The sequence below is a fragment of the Dromaius novaehollandiae genome, chromosome 16 (assembly GCF_036370855.1).
Source record: "Dromaius novaehollandiae isolate bDroNov1 chromosome 16, bDroNov1.hap1, whole genome shotgun sequence".
NCBI classification, from domain to species: domain Eukaryota; kingdom Metazoa; phylum Chordata; class Aves; order Casuariiformes; family Dromaiidae; genus Dromaius; species Dromaius novaehollandiae.
In genome coordinates this window covers 5,171,443-5,191,668 of record NC_088113.1, presented here as the reverse complement: position 1 = coordinate 5,191,668, position 20,226 = coordinate 5,171,443, and the positions used below count along the sequence as shown (strand labels likewise).

The 20,226-nt window shown below is 53.9% G+C and overlaps 1 protein-coding gene across 9 annotated transcripts in view; it reads right to left on the bottom strand.

Moving 5' to 3' along the window:
- CHD6 (chromodomain helicase DNA binding protein 6) overlaps positions 1 to 20,226 on the bottom strand; it is a 100,715-nt gene that overhangs the window by 60,135 nt on the left and 20,354 nt on the right. For 8 of the 9 annotated variants that reach the window (XM_064521354.1, XM_064521355.1, XM_064521353.1 and 5 more), the window contains one exon: positions 7,877 to 7,932. The exons of the other annotated variant lie outside the window; for it this stretch is intronic. In XM_064521354.1, coding sequence (XP_064377424.1) covers positions 7,877 to 7,909 — 33 coding nt within the window. In that variant the 5' untranslated portion in view covers positions 7,910 to 7,932. The remainder of the gene's footprint in view (positions 1 to 7,876; positions 7,933 to 20,226) is intronic. 9 annotated transcript variants of the gene reach the window in all.

The following is a 20,226-nucleotide window of genomic DNA, read 5'->3' as shown; positions in this document are numbered from 1 at the left end:
GAAGACTACTTATCTTCTTCAAAAGCATTTGGTGAAAAACTTTCTCAATAGTTACTTGAAAGTCTGCATCAACTGTATCAGCCCCGACCAGTCTTACCCACATGATCAGACTATCTTTGAACTCTGCAGCAGATTGTGAGGCATGACTTTGCTTTACAAAAACCACACTGACTATTCACCATTGTAGTCTTTTCATGGCTAGCTATACTAATGCAAGTGTTTATTATAACTCCTAACAACTTATCCGATACACAAGGAAACCCACTGGCCTTTAATTTTCCAGAAAACCCCAATATCCTTTTTGAAGCTTTGCATCGCAGTTGCTACATCTTCACTTACATACCCATGAACCTGACGGGTGATAACACTATCAGCAATTCCCAACATCACATCAGGCTCCTTTACAATTCTGGAGCAAATACCACCTAATCCTAGTGACTTGCGTCACTTGGCTCAAAAATGCCTTCACCAAGCCCTTTAATTTAAGAGCAATCCTCAGATGCTTCTGCGATAAAGGATGGCTAGGATGGGTTAGGAACGCTCCTGTCTGCACAGCAGTGTTTTTCTGCCCATGCCCTATCTCCGCAAGCACTCATTTGACACCTCAATGGCTTATTTACCCTATAGCTCCTCTTACAGGTTTTTGAGTCTTGAGATATTTGAAAAAGAATTTATTATTGGATTTCATGCCTTTAGCAAGTGGTTCCTAAAAATCGATTTAGTCCTTTTTAGTTACTTTTAAATTCCCAGAGTGTGTTCCTTCTCCTATTGTAACTTTTGAAATTAAAGTCAATCAAGAAAATACATCTTTATACATTGAACAGCCTCTTTTACACGTCTTGTACATGTCTTTTTGCATGCCTGATTAATCACACAAGCTTTTCTGCTTCTGTGTTATTTTGTGGAAGAGGGGAGAAGAACTCCAGGTTTTGGGGACGATACACATCTCCCCTGAACATCTGATACAATATCCAAGCAGTCTCTCACTTTTTAGGCTTAGAGATGTTCCTTTGAATTATCTCTCAGCTGGCATTTCTTTGGTGAGCACTGCAACGATTTTATGTTTTTGGAATATATTTTTATGTAACAATTGTACATTTTTTCATTCCCAGAGGAATCTTCTATAAGTTATATTTCATCCAGGAAAACAAGTCCCTCAGCAGCAGCTGGAGCCGAGTCTTGTCCCACGTGTCTAACTACTGTCAAAGAGAAGGTCAGGGAAAAAAAAAACGTTTAAAATCTCCCCAGAGAGCCATAGGCTAACAGAGAACACTCATAATTGCACGACCCCATTAGAGGGCAAAGTCAAGGTTATGGTGGGCCTTAATGGTGCATTTCCTTAATTTAATAAAATTGTTCTACTTTATTTGCAGTTCCAATTTGCCTTAACTTCCCCATTTTCATTTGGGAGTTAGGAGAACACAACATCCAGAGGTGGGAGGCAAAGCGGCTGCTCCTGCCCTGGTCCCCTCTCCCAAACTGCTGAATCAGCAAGGACAGCCAGACATGCACAGAGATGAGAAGCAGCAAACTGAGCCCAGTAGGTCCCACAGCACCACCAGACCCTCTCTTCAACCCCTCCAGTGCGCTGGGGGAGTCCAGCAGAGCTCGCGGACACCTGCCCGGGGCATGCAGGACCCCCTGCAGCCCGCGCCAGGCCTGGTGGGGGAAGCCAGTGCTCCCAGCCCTCTCCCTTGCCCTGCCAGATGCAGGCAGCTTCAGGGATAACAGGGGAGAAGATGGGCAAGATGGACCATGGAGGGAGAGCAAGCAGGGGAAGAGGGAGGGAACAACAGCCTGCAGCTGGAGACAGGGAGGAAGGGCGCTTGGACAGGGATGACACTAAGACCTTACGGACAGGGAGCCTGGGATGACAACCCTAAGGAGCAAGCAGGTGAGGAGGAGAACAGGTCACAGCTTTGGGTGGAGAATATGGAAATCTGGGCCCAAGCACCTCAGAGGGGTGCTGCAGAAGGGGTCAGGCTTGGCTGGAAGGAGCAGGAAAGCCTGCACTGTCCGCACGGCCAGGAGGGAACTGTCACGCAGCCCAGAGTACTTCTCCGTCCACGGTCACATTATCTTCCCTGCCTCCTAGGGTGCTGGGCTCCCAGCCCCGCGGCTGAGGAGCCTGGCATCGCCTTTCGGCCAGTAAAGCTGGCACTGATCACACAGCATAACAACTCTTCATGCAATACCAGGATAGGCAGCAAAGAGTCTCCCCTGCATCCAAATGACAGAAGTCGCAGACCAACAGCAAAGCTGCTGTGAACTGGGAATGCTGGGGAGGAAGCGGATGTTATACCAGTGCCGATGGGAACAGCCACTTCCCTTGTCAGCCAGCATCGCTCCTACTCCTTACCCAAACCCCACAAGTTTCAGGAGAGTTTGGAGGAGGGAAGAGGAGAGGAGCAACGGCCTCAATTTCTGCCCCACTCTGCACCTCCAGGCCCTGCTCCGAGCCCTTCAAGCCTTCCCCCCTGGAAAAGCAGAGTGTTGGCAGCAGAGCAATGCTCTGCCCGCAGCCTTGGCACGTGAGCTGCAGCTCCATCCTGTCCTTCATCAGCAAGAGCAAAGCCAGCTCCCATGGCTACTGGGCTCAGACAACATCCGCGCAAATACCTGTGCTGGGTGGTGTCACCAAGGCCAGCAGGAGCTGCCGCACAACATGCCATCTCACACGCAGCAGCCCTTTCCAGTGTAGTGGAAATGCTAGCACCACGCAAACCCTTTCAGCGTAGGCTGGACCAGAGCCTTCCTGAAGTCCTCCGGGAGAAGCAGGATGCCTCTGTGGAAGCCCCGCATTTGTGGCTAGGACAGGGCACCAGCCAGCTCAAACCCCACAGATCTGCCCCACATGTGGAGCCTCCACGGGGACCCCAACTGCAGGGTTCATGGAAGCTTTCCATGCTCTTTAAAGAGAGGCCAACATCTGGGGGACGCCCAGCACCTCAGCTGCTAGACTTTTGTCCACAACACTGACTGAACCCACCAGCAAGGCTACCATCATGCTGGCAGGCCAGTCTTCATGGGGAGAGCATCTTGAGACGGGCACAATCACACAGCTCTGCCTGAGGGAGCTGTGCTGGGAGCCACCAGCTCAGTCCATCAATACGACTAGTTGCAGAGCACCATGACGGGAGTGGAAAATGCAGCTTTTTCCATACACAACATTTTAAGAGGCTGTTCATCCACCCTCTCTAGCAGCTGCTGTCCCCACTGGTGGCGTGCACAGCATAGACTGCTGTATTCCAGTCGCAGGGTGTCCAAACCCCTTGTTTCCAGCCCTTAATACAATGCAGCAGAAGCTAAAAATACTCCAGTGCCACCCTCCGTTATGTCTCTGTGCAGGCGCTGCAGTCACCATGGGATGTGCGTGACGGAGGTGGGGCCTGGCTCCGTTCCCAAGACACTCCACTGAGATGCAGCCCTCACGACAACCACAGCGGAGAAGCAACGTCCTGCGAGCAACCCAGCCCCGGCGGTGCAGGCAGTGGGCGCGCGCGCACCCACCGCCCTGGCCCAGGGCACCGCAGCAGGGGCAGAGGGAATGCTGCTCCCTCCCGGCTTGATCCTCTCTGGCAACGAGGGAAGGAAGGTGGGGAAAGAATATGGAAATAGGAGGGCCTGGGGCAGAAGCCTGAGCAGGAACTTGCACGCGTGCGCTCCCATGCGCACAGCTCTGCCTTGCAAACTGGAGCGGAGAGGGAACGCCACTCCCGCCTGCAGGAAACCCACCCTGCCCTGCAGTGGCCCAAGGGGAGCACCATTTTCGTAAGCCATGGCCTTGGAGCCAATTGCACTCTGCCCAGGAGACCCTGCAGAGAGCCGCACGTGTCTGCAGGGTGAGGAGCCCTCAGGACTGTGGCTCTAGATGAGCTGGCAAGTAGTCCTGGCTCAGGGTGGAGGAGCAGCGCATTCCCCTGCAGCTCACAGCTCTGCTCCTACAGCCTCCCCCTGCCCTTCGAGACCTACCACCCGATCTGCTGCTCCTTACCAGGCTTGGGTGCCCACACGCTGCTAGGCCGAGCAAAACCCCTTCGCACACCCAACGGAGGCATCATCACTCCTGACACCCTCAGCAGGACAGAAAAGAGTCCGAGGTGCGTCAGGAGCCCCCAGGCACGGCTTGGGGTACAGCCACAGGGGCCCTGGGGCAGGGGAGCCACAGTTCCCCGTGCAATAGTTTCCACTGCTGCTCAGAAGGACTCTGCGCCAGCCCTTGGTGAGCTCTAGCAACACCCCTTGCCAGGACTTGCAGCAAGTGAGACATCAAAGCTCATGTTTCATTAAAACAGACCCATAAAATCCAGGAAAAGCCTTCATTTTATACAGCAAGTGCTTGGAGCAAAGGCAAACAGCCTCCCTCAGACGCGCAGCGGGACGCGAGGCTCCCAGAGGAGGGCTTCACGCTGCCCGGCACGTTCCCGGTCCCAGGGGCGCGCAGCAGCGGCCCGGTGCCTGCAGTCCCCGGCCTGTCCCCCGCTGCCCGCTGCCTCCTCACACCGCCAGCCACACGGCGCAGAGGATCGCGCCATTCCCATCTCTTCCAAGCCCAGGCTTAAAAAGCAGAAGAGCCCTCTGGGAGAAGGCAGGAGCTAATGAATCACACTGCTTCCAATACCCTCCCACTCCGGCAGCCCAGAAACACTGCTCTGCTCTTACAGTCTATGCGGGCAGGGGGGAGCACTTCCATATCTGTAGAATAAGGAGATCTGCAGGCACTGTGGGACAACTAGATTTATTTTAGTTCAATATTTCTCAGGTTATTCAACAAGTCAGAGCTTGGCAGAAATAAGCAGGTATAGAAGGCCCCTTACTGCCCAAGGAGGAGCAGGATAGAGCCTTCTGTGCTCTCTGCTGGGAAAGGGAGCCCAGGGAACGAACACGCTGTGGAAGCCACAGAACCTCTCAAAGAAAATCTACCGCTTGTCACTGCTCTCTGGGGGAGTCAGGCAAGTTCTCCCCCATCCCACCTCTGCCAGCAGACAAGGCGCCCTGGCATGAAGCCTCGTAAGTCACAAGGGAAATGACAGGTTTCACGAATTAGTCACAGCTTGGTGACAAATCCACCAGATTTTCATGCATTACTAAGGAAGAAGAGTCATGCAAACATAGACCTTGACCATGTTAATAACAGTCCCTCAGCTGTTGCACCAGTCGGCAGTACCCTGAACTACAAGCAGGCCCAATCCATGCTAGGATGGCACTGCTGCAAGGGGCACCGATGCAGCACGGAGAAGAGCTCCTCCCAGGAGAGCCCGCTGCGAGACCCCTGCTCTCCAACCTGGACTTTGCAATCCACTGGCAATGGTTGCAACATGGGCAGGACAAGGCATTTGCTCAGGGCAGCCATGGAAGAGTCTTGGGAGAGGAGAAAGCAAGTTCAGAACCATTCTCAAAGGAAGGCGACAGCTCTCCTTGGCATCCCTTACCGAGGGGAAGGGTGCCAGCACTTTGCTGAGCCTTCACAGCTCCCGGCATACACACGGGCCTGAGTTTGCACTTACAGGCCAAAGACCGAGACGGAGGTGCTGGGGGTGAATGGCTGGCAGACGTACAGAAATTTGCAGCCTTCGAGAGTCCCAGGAACCACACAAGCATGACATCTTCTCCAGAGATGTTGCTCAGTGGGCTCCTGCAGGCAATGGCCCTCCCTGGGTGCCGCAAAGAGAGTCTGTGTACACAGTGGGGGCAGCTCCTGGGGTCAGGTGTCTGGCCCCAGGGGGATGTGGAACGGCCCCTCTGGCTGGTTTTGCTAGCTGCCTCCAACACTGCCCGTCAGGCTCTGCAGAGAGCGTGGCAGGGAGCTACTGACGCCAGGGAAGTCCCAAACAGCAATCCCCTCCAACACTTCCAAACTTCCCTGGAAGCCCTGCTTGGCCAGGCCTTCTTCCAGTCACTGAATCCACAGTGGCATTTCTAACTACTGCCCGGACCTTCCAGGGGACTCTGCGACATGATCCTGTCCCAGCTCAAGCACGTACAGCCCACTGTCTTCTGCTCAGGTAGGACTCAGGCAGACCAGAGAGCAGACTGTCCACGCAGCAGCTGCTCCAGGGAAGGAAGGGCCAGGCAGCAGGGTCTCAGCCCTTGAAGCACTTCCAGAGACACACACAAGGAAGAACCAGCCCAGCGTCTCCCCTGCCGGATGCCAGCCAGGCTTTCTGACACCAGCGGGCTCCGTGGTCCTTCTTGGCCCTTGCACCGTGGAGCAGCGCATACAGCCCTGCTGCCCAGCAGGTCACACAGGGATGAGCAGGGCTGCCTGGCTGCCTTCCCACTGAACCCAAAGCTGCAGCACTCCATCGCCCCACTTTCAGACAAAATTTAAGGACAAGGAAGCCTGCTTCACACTAGAGAGGAGCTGGACCTGAGCCTGCACCAGAGCCACAGAGACAAGAGGATCAAACCTAACTAAGGAGTCTCCTACACTGCTCCCGGTTCAGAAAGCTCAGGAGATGACAAATTCAATCCCTACCCCTGCCTCCCCACATTGGCATGAGTTTATCTCCTCCCAAGCCTTTATCTACGGGGACAGTTATACAAAACACTTCAGCAACTGAGCTAGCTAAAATCTCCAAATGTTGGGGGAGGATATTTTTGCTGTGTTTAAAACCCACATCATTTCAGCAACGCCATTTACAGAGCAGTCAAAAAATAGCTATATTAGTGCAACGGAGTGGTGGGAATTTCTTACCTGGGCTTCATTACCAGAGGAGAGGTATCACTCACCTTTGCCCAAAAGTGCTCCACTCTTCTTCAGGCCTTCTCCCCCTGCCCAGGCAGGGGGGACCCAGCAGCGCTGCTAAGCAAGACCTGCCGTGCTCCCCTGCTCCTCAGCTTGAGACTGGCTCTGCCTGTTTACAGCATCTTTAGGACACTATTAAACTCACCATTTCTTACAATATTGGTTTACTGTACACACACCTTCCTACCTTTATAGCGTTTTGCTTGCTGCAAGCCTGTAACAACACCACAGTCATGTTTTCCAAATCCTTCCCTCCCTCGTTCCTCTTTGTTAACCTGCTGTCACAAAGGGACGTGCGCTGCCCTGAGCGGCGCAAAGACACTGCTTCAGAGCAGGCGAGAAGAGGCACCAGCTCGTGCTCTCCAGCAGATTTATCCCTTAACTAAGTGTTCTGTTCAATGATTTCCCATTAAAAGTGGCACAGACACAAATCAGCTCAGGGTGGACTGGTTTGTTTTATACCTCCAGCCGTATTTCACCCCTGCAGGCAGAGAGAGTCTCAAGTAACAGGTCCTTTCCCTTTATCAGAGGGCCAATGGTCAGGTTTTTCCTGTGCACGCACTTAATACAAAGACCACTAGCTCATGAATCTCCTCTGGGAAAAGCAGGTACGTCTGACCAGATGCAGTGCTTCAGAGATGGCAGCTTGGTGGGATGGCATTACTTTGGAGCAAGGGAAGCTCCTTTGGCCAAGCCCCTGCAGCCCTGCAGAAGTGCTCTTCCCCAACCTCCCTATTGCTGCTAGTCTTGGAGCACTGTGTTATTAGCAGTAATCAGAGCAAACATGGAATTGTTCAAATGCCGTATTTTAATGCCCAGGTGATGAGATTCAAACATGAACCAATACTGGTGACTTTGTGGGGAAAGAAGAGATGCTCTTACAAGGAAACAAAAGCAAATCAAGTGAATTACCATTACTGAAGATAAAATCCACCTTGTTCAATTGCCCAGGCTGAGATTTATGTACTTAAAGCTGCAGCCAGGGTCACATTTCAACATACAAAGCTGAGGTCTTGACTGGAAATGCAAAGACCCCCTTTCCCACCACACACCAACTGCAGCCATTCACATATAGGGCAAGGTCCCAAAGCTTTGACAACTGAGTAAGAAGAAGAGAGGGTCACAAACCTGCTTTTCTTTTTTCTGTATTTTCATTATCATCAAATCTGGGATGAATGTTATTTCTGCAAGACACAACATAAAAAAAAAGTCACAGTAAAGAGACTGGTGAACCTGAGGTGTGCCCCTCCAAGAGGCTGAGACAACTTTGGGCCCCCCAGAGCAATAAAGCTGCAGGAATCAAATGCCCTCTGTAAATGAGAACCCCCAGTTCACCACAGAGTGGACATCCGCTCTGCTGAGCCACAGAAAGGCCCTGACTCTATGTCCCCAAGCAGCACGGTGCTACCTGAGCCCAGTCAGGGAAGACAAATCTCACACGTGCAGTGCCGGTGTGAAGCGGCACGCGCAGGGCCAGCAGAGATACCCTCCAGGGCCCACAAACCGCAAAGGACACCCCGAGAGACGTGCCAGACGGTGCCAACCCTGCAGCCGAGAAGGAAAGCAGCAAACACACCAGCCTCTGCCAAACAGCAGGAACATCAGCGTGGTGGCTGATGGCAGAGGGCTGTTACCCCAGCCATGAAGGAAGAGCTGCTGGGAGGAACGGGGCAAGCGAGGTGGGGTAAGGGGGAGTCATCCGGGCAGGCACCCTCTCGCCAGCAACACTGCTCGGAGCGGTGCTGGGGCAGGAGCCAGCGTGCCGGCTGCCACGGTGTCTGAGCCGCCAGCAGAGCACGCGGGCCGGTCTGCCGCCGCACGGCAGGGGGATGCTATGTGGAGCGGGACCCACCTCGCAGCCCATAGGAGAAGAGGTAGCTGCAGGCAGGGGTCACTCCCATGCACCCCCCAACACCAGGCCCGTCCGAGGGGCTGCAGCTGTGAGTCTACCGCTGAACAGCTCGAGCAGACACCCTGGACAGGAGCAGTGCCACCAGCAGGAACAGCTGCGTGACAGAGGCCCCTCAGTCACCCATCACCAGAGGGGACTGGTGAGGACCCCATGGACCTGTGGCTCTGCAGCACCCAGAAAGCTCGCTGGGGCAAAGCCTGCCCTCCGCCATGCTCTCTACGCCATGGGCTCAGCACCCTGCACAAGGTGCTGTGTTCAGGCTTGGCCAGAAGCACCTCTTGGCCAGACTCTTCTCCACGGCCACGGGTTCCCTGCAGGCACCAGCTGAGCAAGTGTACCGAAGGCAGAGACACGAGATCCGGAACGGCCCGCCGTGGTGGTGACGTGCCGCCAGGATGGCACAGGCTGCCGCGCGGACACACAGACGTGCCCAAGCCTGATCTCTCTGGGGACCAGGCGAAGGCTGCAAACTGCCAGACACACGAGAAATACAGGCTCACTGCTTCCCATCTCCTGGTGCTTCACCAGGAAAGCCCAGGAGCAGCCCTGCCACAGGGGGGGTCAGCAAAGGAAACGGCAGCGACGCCAGGCTGAACAGCGATCACTGCGGCTGCCCTCGACAAACCCGCTCACCAGCTGCGACAGTCAAGGGGATGTGGGGAGCTTACTGCCGCGTGGCCTCCCCAAAGCAGCCTCAGCCACAATATACCCGACAGAGCTGTCAGGTCTTGCCCAGGGATCCGTGCCCTAGGCAGCAGATGCTTGTCGGGGTGGAGGGCCTGCCCTCCACAGTTGTCTGCTCCCTCAGCGCCAGCAACAGGAGCCAAAGAGCCCAGAAGTATTTGACAAGTGTTTTAGACACAAATCCCACAAACATCTGCCTCTAGTTTTCCTTCCATACCATGCAAATGCTCTTCCAAGCAGCCAGCAACGCGAGAGCCTCCCCTGCTGCAGCAGCTGTCAGACGAGCTTGGCACGAGGGTGCACCTTGCACGGCCCCCTTGCACGGCTCGCAGTCTGCAGGCAAACGGTGCTGGGCTGCTGTAGGCCCAGGCACCCCCTCACCACCCCTTCAGCACGGCTTTCCTCCCTGGCACAGGCTGCCTGCTAGGTCCAGGACATAACCAAAACCCAGAGCCATTGCCCCCCATCTCTGACCCAGAGCGTCCCTTGGGGCTCTGCTCCCAAAGTGGGAGAGCTCAGCAGACCCTACAGATGGGCAATGCTCAGAGCAGCACAAGAGAGGTCAGATTCTGGATGCCGATCTACCCTGGCCTCCACAGCTCCCTCCCACCAAGACAAGGGGAAGAAGCAAAGGCTTCCATGATCCCCACTGTCCTGCACGGGCCAGTCCAGTATGTCCCACGCATCAGCAAAGCCTGGCAGCAGCAACTCCAGGCACCCAGTGCCACCAGCCGTGTGAGGAGGATTTCGATAACACCTGCAGACAGAATGGCGCAAAACTTTTCCATGACTTATAAATAAGCCTGCCAGCCCCTTTCCTTCTCCTCTACAACATGCCCCGGAAGGGCCCAGAGGGCAAGGAGCTGAGAGTGGCAGGGAAAATGCTTGCAGCTTCAGTGGTGTTGCTCTCCCTCCAGAACCAGGCAGAAGTTTCAGAACAAACAGCTGCTGCAGCTCAGAATGATCCTCTTGGGCTCCAGCAGAGAGCAACTCCATCCTGAAGGTTTGCTCAGAGCCCAAAGTGCTAGAAATGTGGGCTTTGTTCAGCTTTCACGGAGACCTCTAGGCTGCAACCACTGAATACGTGCAGGAGACACCAAGGTGCTCAGCTTACCCCTCCTTGCCAGCTGCACATGAACGAGCGTTGGCCTTCACCCCACTGGGTCCAGCCCGTGTCCAACAGGTCACTCGCATCCCCCAGCAGGTCTAAGCTTCCAGTTGTACCATCTGCTGTGGAGAAAGCTAGCCCCAATATCCACCAGCTGCTCACAGTGCCGCCTCACGGTCATGGCACAGGGACTGCAGACTTCTCGAACCAAGCCCCCTTTGCTGCCCCTCATCCCTGGGAAGGCAGTTTCAGGCAAGAGAAGAGCCATGAGGCACCCTGAACTCTTCCTGTGAGTTGCATGTGCTCAGGTGCTCAAGAGCTCACCCACGCCCTTCCCCTGAGCTGGAAGAGCTCCTGCTCCCCAGCTGCGTCCGTGTCCCAAGGCTGCAGCCTTACAGCTCACATTGGCACTTCTCTCCTGCCTCTGCCCAGCAAGCTCTGCAAAGGACCCCAGCCCAAGACTCCTCTGGTGAACACGTTTTCAGGCTCTCCCAGATCGCTGGCTTGGGAGGCCCACAGCTTTCCTCTCCCTGCAGCTTTGGTGCCCATCAGATCCCTCTTGGCTCCCAAGGCAGGAGATACTTTTAGCCCTGGCTCCATTTCTCAACCTTTTCTTCTGGAGTAGCCCAGAAGATAGATCCTGGGACCTCCAGCCCTTGCAGGACACTAGCACTCTCTTCCTGCTCTTCATTTTCTTTTCATCACTAAAGTGTCTGTGATCACCTCCCTGCTGCCCAGCTTTGCTTCCCTTCCCCACCCCCAGGCCCTGGCGAGCTGTGTGGTCTCCCCCATCGCCTCCCACCCCTCTTAACCGAGTGACCTGCTTGTCATTTGGCAGACACAGAGGACTCTTCCAGGCTAGCCCCAGAACAGAGCTCACACAAAGCAAATGCAACCTTCAGTCCCACAGGTTCAGCCCTGGCATCCGGCGTTGTCCCACTAAGGTGCCTGTGTGCAGCTCCACCAGCCTCCTGCCAACCCAGCCGTGGGGACAGTGCCAGGACAGACTCCAGCAGCACAGATTTCTCCATGGCAGGAGAACATCAATACAGGAGAGCAGGACACTGGCAGCTTCCAACTACACCCCTCCAAGTGCCAAGGAGAAACAACCTCACCCAGCCTAGGGCAGGACAAAGAAAGAGCCTAGAGAAAGGCTGCAAGGGTCTCCCTTGCCTTCTGTCCACCCCAGTCCTGCTAGCCAGGTCAGCCGAGCTGAACGCTCAGGTGGTTTTGCTGTGACTGAAGAGATGCCAGGGATGGAGAAAGGCTTGGACGTTGTCTGCAAGACTGCACTTCAGCACCAATTCAGGCAAAAAAAAAGCCAAGACTAATACACCGCTCCAAGTTCCTTGCCACCAGGCTAAGCCAGGCTGAAAGTCTCCCTGTCCTATATTCTGGTGGTCAGACTCCCTGGCTTACCAGAGCTTGCTCCTACCTCCGAGCTCGAGGCTGTCATTACAGCTCGGACACATTTAACAGCCCAGGTCCCAGCATGCTCACCACCCTCTCTATGGCTTCCTTCTAATACGCACGGGTGCCAGGAGCTGAACAATAAAGGCAGAAGGATCCCAGACAGCTTTGTGTAGCAGTGAGCAAGCTGCCTGCTGCACGGACAACCCAGCAGCCTCTCCAGACCCCGGAAAAAGGCTGCTGGATCCTGCTGCTTCAGCCACTCTGACCCAGTCCCACAGTCCTGGCCCCTGCTCCCATCAGCTTCTGTCCTCTGGCATCACCCCTGCCTGTCACTTCCCGAGCACCCAATACTGCTGCCATCAGACCCTTCTCCTCCACCACTAGTACCATTCGCTCCACCCATTTCCGATCGCTGGTGAAAACCTCTCTTTTCAAGGAATCCTCTTCCCTGACATCTGCCCTCATCTGCCTGCCCATCTGCCAGACCACTGCCACCTCCAGGGCTTACGGCAAGTCCCTCTGGCCTCTCGTGCTCTTTGCAGCTAAGCAGGCGGGCAAAGGCCGGGCTGCATCATGCCACCTTCAGCTTAGGAGACTCCTACTGCCCAGGAGGCAACTGCCAGCAAACTTTCTGCAGAGCACTGCGTCAAAACACCAGAGGGCCAGGGCTGCCCACAGCCGCCAGCGGAGCAGCTCTGGTCCTTGGTAGAGAAAGCACCCAGGAGCCCTAGCCGCAGGCCACTCACTGTCACGGCTACAGGACAGACCAGTGCCCCCAAAGCATTCGGCACAGGCTGTGGCCGGCAAGGGACAGGCAGGAATGGAGCAGGCAGACCCTCCTCTCTCCCAGTTCCCTACCAAAGAGCCCGGAGAAAACACCTGCAACTTCTCCTTCCTTTCTCAGCCTCCACATACCCTAGCTTGAAGATGCCAAGCCCTGCAAGGGCATTACCTGCTCCACTTGTGTCCTGTCACTGGCAGAGCCCAGCAGCTTGGCAGCGCGAGCAGGGCTGGGGTCAGGCCAGCCCTGAGACGGAGCAGACACAGGGAGAGCGGTCCCATGCTAGGGGCGGTCCCAAAGCAACAGCAGATAAGTTTTCTCCAAGTCCCATTCTCTTGTTCCAGCTGGCAACGGTCACACAACGGTATCACCCCCACCGTACACCCAATATATTTCAGTAGGACGGAAGCCAGTGCGTGCACTTGCTTCGCCCCGGAGGAGGCAGCCTTAACTGCGGGATCTACTCTGGCAGCAAAGAGTCCTTCGAGCGCAAGGAAAAAACCAGCAACGTTGCCAGTGTCCCTAGGCCTGCCTTCTGCGCACCCAGCTACCCACTGCGAGAGGCTGCCATGGGGTTGGAGCACGCCCAGCTTTGCCCGGGGCACTGCTGCGGCTCCCTAGGAGGATGTGCTGTGGCAGTTCTGGAAGGCTGCATTCAACTCTGAGCTGACCAGAGACCAGAGCTACTTTGGCAATTTGTGATTCTGGATGCTAGGGAACCTGGGACATTTTGCACGTCGTATCGTTCATGACCCCTTGGAGCCAGCATATCCTGCCATCGTGTGTCAGGGGACTAGCTGGAGAGGAGAGGTTCATTGCTGCATGATGCTGTGGCCTGCTGTTTCCTCCTCCAGCGTCCGGCCTGGGCTGGCCTCAGAGACAGGAACTTGTCCTGCATCCCAAAGGGAAACCCACCACCTGCTAAGGAGCACCCCCATGCTGGCATGTGGATATATATATATATTGAGAGCCCCATTTAACTAGTCATTTCCATGCTAATTAAGTATTTGCAGATTAAAGAGAGACTCTAATCTCAAATGAGACAGCCCAATTTTCTAAATGAGCTTATGGTTTTCATATGGAGATCAACATGTTCTCGCTAGCACATCATGTAAGCCCTCCAGGCTGATAGATTCAGCTTTATTGCCACTGTCACAAATGGGGAGTTTTTATTCTTCATTCTCCAGTTTTTATGCCTTTTTAACCCAATGTAATTGATGTACGTTCCATACCAGTGCTGCCAGCCTGCAACACCCGCAGGACCAAGCACTCACCAGCGCTCTAGGCTACCACAGCCCAAGGCAAACCCTCCTTCGTGAAGCTGTGGTACCACCTCTTCTAAAAACTCCTAGCACTGGCACCGCACACAAGCGGCGAGCACACTAACATGGCACAGCTGCCCCGGTCACATCGAGCTTGCAGGCTGACCACACACTCAGGAGCTGTTGCATTTAAAGAGACGACCAAAGCGGTGCTGAAAGCTGTGTTGTCCCTCTACAAGAGCAGCCCAACTCACCGCGAATGGCCTCTACAAAGCCTCTGTTGCTAGCAATGACATTTTCGGTTACACAATTTGGGGCATATCAGGTTACTATCCTCCTCCATTTGATTTATTTTTATTTCCCTGAAAGCATGAGACATCCCTGCACAAAACCGAATCCAAATCATGGCCTTATCTCCTGTCATTCCTGCTTGGGCTCCCCGAAGACTTGAAGCACTTGCGTACACGCAAGACACGTTATCAGAAATTCCACTTCATTCGCCATCTGAACCACCACCACCCCGAGAGCAAGCAGGAACTACATGCTCTTCCCCTTTTACCAGCCGTCTCAGGAAAGCGGCCAAACTCTATTCTGCAGCTAGAGACTTTATTTTCCCGGTTCAGAGGTTGAGGCGTGCTGGCGTGCAGCTCGCACACCCCTGGAATCCCGCGGGCATGCAAAGAGGTCCCACCAAGGAGCCTGGACAGCCCATCTTGCTAGCACAAATACATACAAGCGTTCTGCGAAAGCAATTAGAGCTCATCGCAGGGAGCAATCAACTATCTCGTTCGTACATGCAGCTCCATCGGTGCACATGTCCCTGCAGACTGGTTCACCTCTGTTTTCCCTTACAACTCCCTTAGAAATGGGAGAAGATGTTCTCAAGCTGATCTTCAAGAGGAGGAGAAAAAAGAGGGTTGAAAATGAGCTGGTAAGAAACCTGAGGAGGACTGAAGTGGCCCAGACTAGTAAGCCTGTAAAGAAATAGTTGTCCTTCTCTGCAAAACTTACTCCACTTTGCAGGGCCACAGGAGAATTAACATGCATTTCAGAAACAGGCTAGCCGAGTTTGGGGGAAGAAGCTCATGCAGGAAGAAGGAATAAAGTTTTACAGTAGTAACAGGGGTAGGCCTAAAGCCATGTGTGACTAGTCCACCTTGGCTTAGATCACCCAGAGTGCTCACAGGGCATCCAGGCTGGAGCACATGAAGTGCATAGGCTTGGGCATGCTGCTCAAGTACCACTGTAGCACGTTAACTCATTCAAGTTACTTCATTCAAGAGAGTCGCAGGGAAACAACAGTTTGAGACTACAGCAAGCACCATAACACCAACAGGGGAGAAGCCCCCCAAGCATGCAAGAAACAGCCGCAGGGGCTGCCTAAGACAGAGCTATCACAGACGGGCCACTGCTGAGGTTGCTTCTCAGGAGTCTATCTGATGGAAAGACAGACTGCCATCGCCTGTGTCCTGCTGCACGTCAGCAGGAGAGGAGGGTCTTGGCACAAGAGCCAAAGTGCCTTTCCAAACTTTCCACCACACAACATGTCTCCACACCACAGCATCCAGTTCCATGCTTGCTGAACACCATCTGCTGAAAATCTAGCTCCGAGCAAGTAAAATGCACACTTGTGCACTCACCCTCATGGGCAACCTGTGACTGCAGGCACAAACTGGGCAATCCAAGCCGAGCATCAAGGACTCCATTTGTATGTGCTACAATACCATGAGACTAGGAAACAAGTATTTCTTCTGCATCCAGACTGCAGAGAAAGCCACCAAGAAAAATGAGAAGCACCTGGACAAAGCAGAGCTGAGAGATGTTCTGTGGCAGCAGATGCATCCTTCTGTACACTGCGGCAGCAGACACCACGCGTACAGCACCCAGAAGAGCATCCCGTCCTGGCACCGACAAGTAGCTAGATCCTCAGCAGAGCAGAAACAGCAGCAATGGAAACCCCAAGTGCCAGTTCCTGGCACGTGGCACCCACAGCTGGAAGGACTAGCTAGCTCCACAGAGCCAGCCACACGAGCTCCTCGGGGTGCCTGCAAGACCCTTCTATCACTGTTTTCTATTTCTATGACCCCACGGGGAGAACACCACTGCAGGCTGAGTCTCCATCACCGGATCCGGTCACAGCTGCGCTGCCCCACGGTTTCTCCCTCATCCACAAGCTGTGGCTGTTCTCACCAGGGAGCTACACTATAACCCAGCCTCTGGCTGCGATGAGACAATCCTCCTGCCCCCAGTACTGCTTTGCCAGCAGAACTGTCACCTTCTAGAGCGAGGGTGTCCAGGGCACCCTCTGCACAGCCTCCCACATCGCAGGCAAAGATTTTACAGCTAAGAAGCCAGGCAGCAGATCATCTGGCTCCAGCAAAAGCTCCGAAGCACGGGAATAAAGTTGTCGGTGCTCAGACACTACCCCAACGGGATCCTCAGAAAGACAAGTTCATATTGGCTGCAGTTCTCCCCCCTCACCCTCCTCAGTAATTTAAAACCACCGCACACCCTTGAAATTAGCTGTTCAGCTGACCCTCCAGCCCGGGTGTGCGTCACAGACCCCCGCCTCAGCAGTCCCAACTCCACGGACGTTTTCCAACAGCCAAGCTGCGGCACCACTCGAGATCAAAGCTCCTGTCGGGGCTGCCCATATGGCAGGCAGCATGCCCCCGCTCCTCCACGCTGCCGAGAGCCTCCCCTCCCAGCTCTCCTCTGCGCCGAGCTCCAGCGAGGGCCGGAGCTGACACGGGAAGCCAGGCTTTCAGCAGCTCCCTTGCTTCCCTCCTCCTGTTACTTTAAAGCAGTACGATACAAAGCCCTGGTGGCGCGGGCTGCGTGATGATATCCCCGGCACAGCTCTGGCAACATCCTGAGCAGGGGACTAGAAAGAGCAGGCAGTTTCCACGCTGCAAAAGCAGGAGGAATGCCACACTCGACTGGATGCCAGCCCTTCCAGCAGCTACTCTGCATGCCTGGGGTGCCTGGGGCCATGCTTTGAGGAAGGACAGCCTGAAGCTAGAGAGGACTGAAGCTGAAAATAATACAGTATGAGCCCTTTTTGCACTCGACCCTCATGAAAATCCAAGGCAAAGCTCTGCTTGGGGTGATCAGCAATTCCACCGCGCATCTGATGCTGTCAAGAGCTGGAACGGCTGCTTGACAGCAAGTGGGACAAATGCAGGGCTCTGAGGAAGGCTCACAGGCACGGAGATGTTTGTGCCAAACAGCCAACGGGGAAGAGCTCCTCTCCAGATCCAACAGCACAACACAGACAGAAAGGAGGAGAAGCAGAGCACTGCAGACCTTCGAAGAGCAAATGCTCCACAACAGCCTCCCCCGTTGGCACAGAGGAGACAAAGGGCAAGGAAAAACCTTGGGGGAAATGCAACCAAGGCCAGCAGCTTCCCAGCGCACAAGCCAAGATTTTCCTCCTTAGGGATCCTGCCCAGCATGTCTGCCACAGCACCTAGCTTCAGAGCACATCACCCAGAAAGGGAGTCCCGAGTCTCCTGCAGCTGTTCCCAGAAAGCTCTTCCAGCCTTTTTTCCTCAAGCACCCTGTGCAATCCCCCAGAAAGACGCACTCAGCTCTTTTATTAAGCTCCATGAGTCGCATCTCCAGCCAGGCTGCTTACCCAAAGCAGGGGCCTGCCCAAGAGGACCTTTTGCAACCTCTCTGCAGCTCTGACTTACTAGGAGTTACTGCAAGGCTAAGCCAGCCCAACAGACCTTTTTCTTAGGCACTCATCTGCCCAAGGAGCTGAATACATCTTAAATATCACTGCTCTAATTCATTAGACAAGAAGTCTTTGGGTCAACAGGCATCTGTAGCAGAATCCTCCAGCCTGCCTCTGGGTCCCCAGGGGCACCTGTCTGCACCGTCTCCCATCCTGCCACTGCTTTGGCACGTGAGGCCCATATAGAAACCCTGCAACACCACCGAGATGGCAAGGCTGTAAGAAATGAAGCAGCAAAGCTAGAAGACAAACTGTCATGGGACACCAAGGAATTCTTACAATTTGGTTGGCCTTTCATTAGCTTGCAACTGGTGAACAGCAGTAAAACAAGTAGCACTTCAGGATCCCTCTTTATCCATCAAAAACATCTCAGATAAGCTCAGACATATTCTATTAGCTGTCTCAAAGACTGAGACGAGGTCACTGTCCTAAGAAGTTCCCCAATTTAAAGGGATAAGCATATTCTTAGTTAGGTTTTGAAACTTTAAGGACAACAAAGGCCCAAAGGAGGTCCTCTAATATTGCATTTGCATGCTGTGTAACTAGTTGCAACCAAAGCAAGCAGCATTTGTCTGCTGCTTCACTCTGCCAGGAGAAACATCTGCTAGAATATGCACCTTTTAGTCCTCAGGCCGAGAGCAACCAGGAGAGAAATCCTGATGCAGTGGCTAGGACTGTGTGAAGCTCCCAGACAGATACTATGTCTGTTCTCTTCATAACCTTGCTTCCAAAACTGCAGGTGTTTAAGCCTACCCCAGTAGAATAAATAGTTTCCAATACTCACATTACCACCTTGTCTGTCAATAAGCGTGAACTCTGCATGAAGTTCACTCGCTCAGCGTACAGTTCCTATGGGAACAGCAGGTCTTTAGGCAGCATGGACCAGCCTACTCGCATGGCAACCTCTGCCGTGAGAGCAGGCTCTGCTGCTGGGGGGCCTTGCGTTGAGGGCTGGCAACAAGGTGGTAGCCAGTACCCCTTCAGCAGGCAATCGGCTGAAGAGAGACAGCTCCCAATCACCAGGTCATTGCATGCTCATTCCAGCATCCCATCCAGCAAAGGTCCAGGGGATATTCAGCCCCCAGTCTGGGATCCTTCTTGGGCCAGCTGTTTAGGTCCTAGAACAGTTCAGATCAGCTGTGGAGGATCAAATAATTGCTCCAGGGATGGTACTAACTATTTGCAGCTTTTGGAAGCACTGCTGGGCTTGAGAAGAACCAGCGAGGGAGGCAGAGTGCTGTCCACTGAGCCCAGGCAGGAGGCAGAGCTTTAGACTTGTCAAGCTCTTTCATGGTCTTGTTTGTCCCAAGAAGAGGAAAGGGTTTCAGAGAGGGCTTTGACCTGACATCTGACCTTTTGAAACAATTTTCCCAACAGACTCTGAGCCTGCAGTTTCACACAAGGGAAATGGAAAAATCTGAGTATCTTATATCCAGAGGCAAAATACTGATATCACAGTCACACACGCCCCTGCCCTCACAGAGCAGCTCCTTCCCAGCCACTGCAAACCAGCTCGGAGCGCGAGGGGTGAGCGGCACTGCTGCTGACAGCGCGCGGAGAGGGCCAAGCTACTCAGGCTGGGTCAGAGCTGGGCTCTGTACTCATACCTCTCATCACAGGCACTCAACAACCTGCTCTTGGCTCCTTTTCCACGAAAACTTTGTAGGTCACCTTTAAAAGCCACAGGAGAGCCCTAAAACTACTTTACAGGCTGCAAAATTAGTTGTGCCCATAAAGCTGTTGACATTCTTTATGGCAATGTGTAATGCCAGTTCGGAACCACTACTCCTTCCCCGCCTGGCCGGTGGCAGGCAGCATCTATTCCCAGCCCTGCAGAGCAGGCACCTCTCCCCTGCTCGCCGGGAGCCCACGGTCCGGAGTGCCGACGGGCTGAGGCTGCGTTTCAACCACACCTTGCCTCACCATCTGAGGAGGATATTAAAGGATATATACTTAAGCCACTCAAAAGCCTGAAAATGTTAGAATTAGGGTTGTACAAGCACTATTAATTGGATTTCTATACGCTGATGTTCCACAGCAAAAGCCTTGCCCAGAGAAGCTGGGTCCTCGCAGCAATATCAGAATCCATATCTAAGGCTTAAATTAGGGAGGAGGACCCTTTCTGTGCTACGAGCTACATCTCTCCTCACCCCTGCGGACAGAAGGAAGCAAGGATGCAGTGCTATCCCAGAGCTAGAGACCAAATAAGAAAGAAGGGGCAAAAGGGAAATGCATTAACATTGTACAATCCCCGGCTAAGTGCTTGACTTTGAAGTAACAATAGTTTCCTCACTCGGTTAAAAAAAAAAAGTCCAGAAATCTGCACATAAAACAATTCAGGTGCATAGGCCAACCAGTCAGAGTGGGGCTGGAAAGGGGCTGCCAAAGCAAAGTGGGGGCTTCCGAAACACCTGGGCTCGGAAAAAATTCTCATCTGCCTTGTCCAAAGTTCAGATGTAAAATTAAGGTTAGGGTTAAGGTTGAGACAAAAGCTGCAGCTGGAGTGGGGCTGGAAAGGGTTTGCCAAAAAAAAAGTGGGGGCTGCTGAAAGACCTGGGCCAGCAAAAGGCTTTTGTATG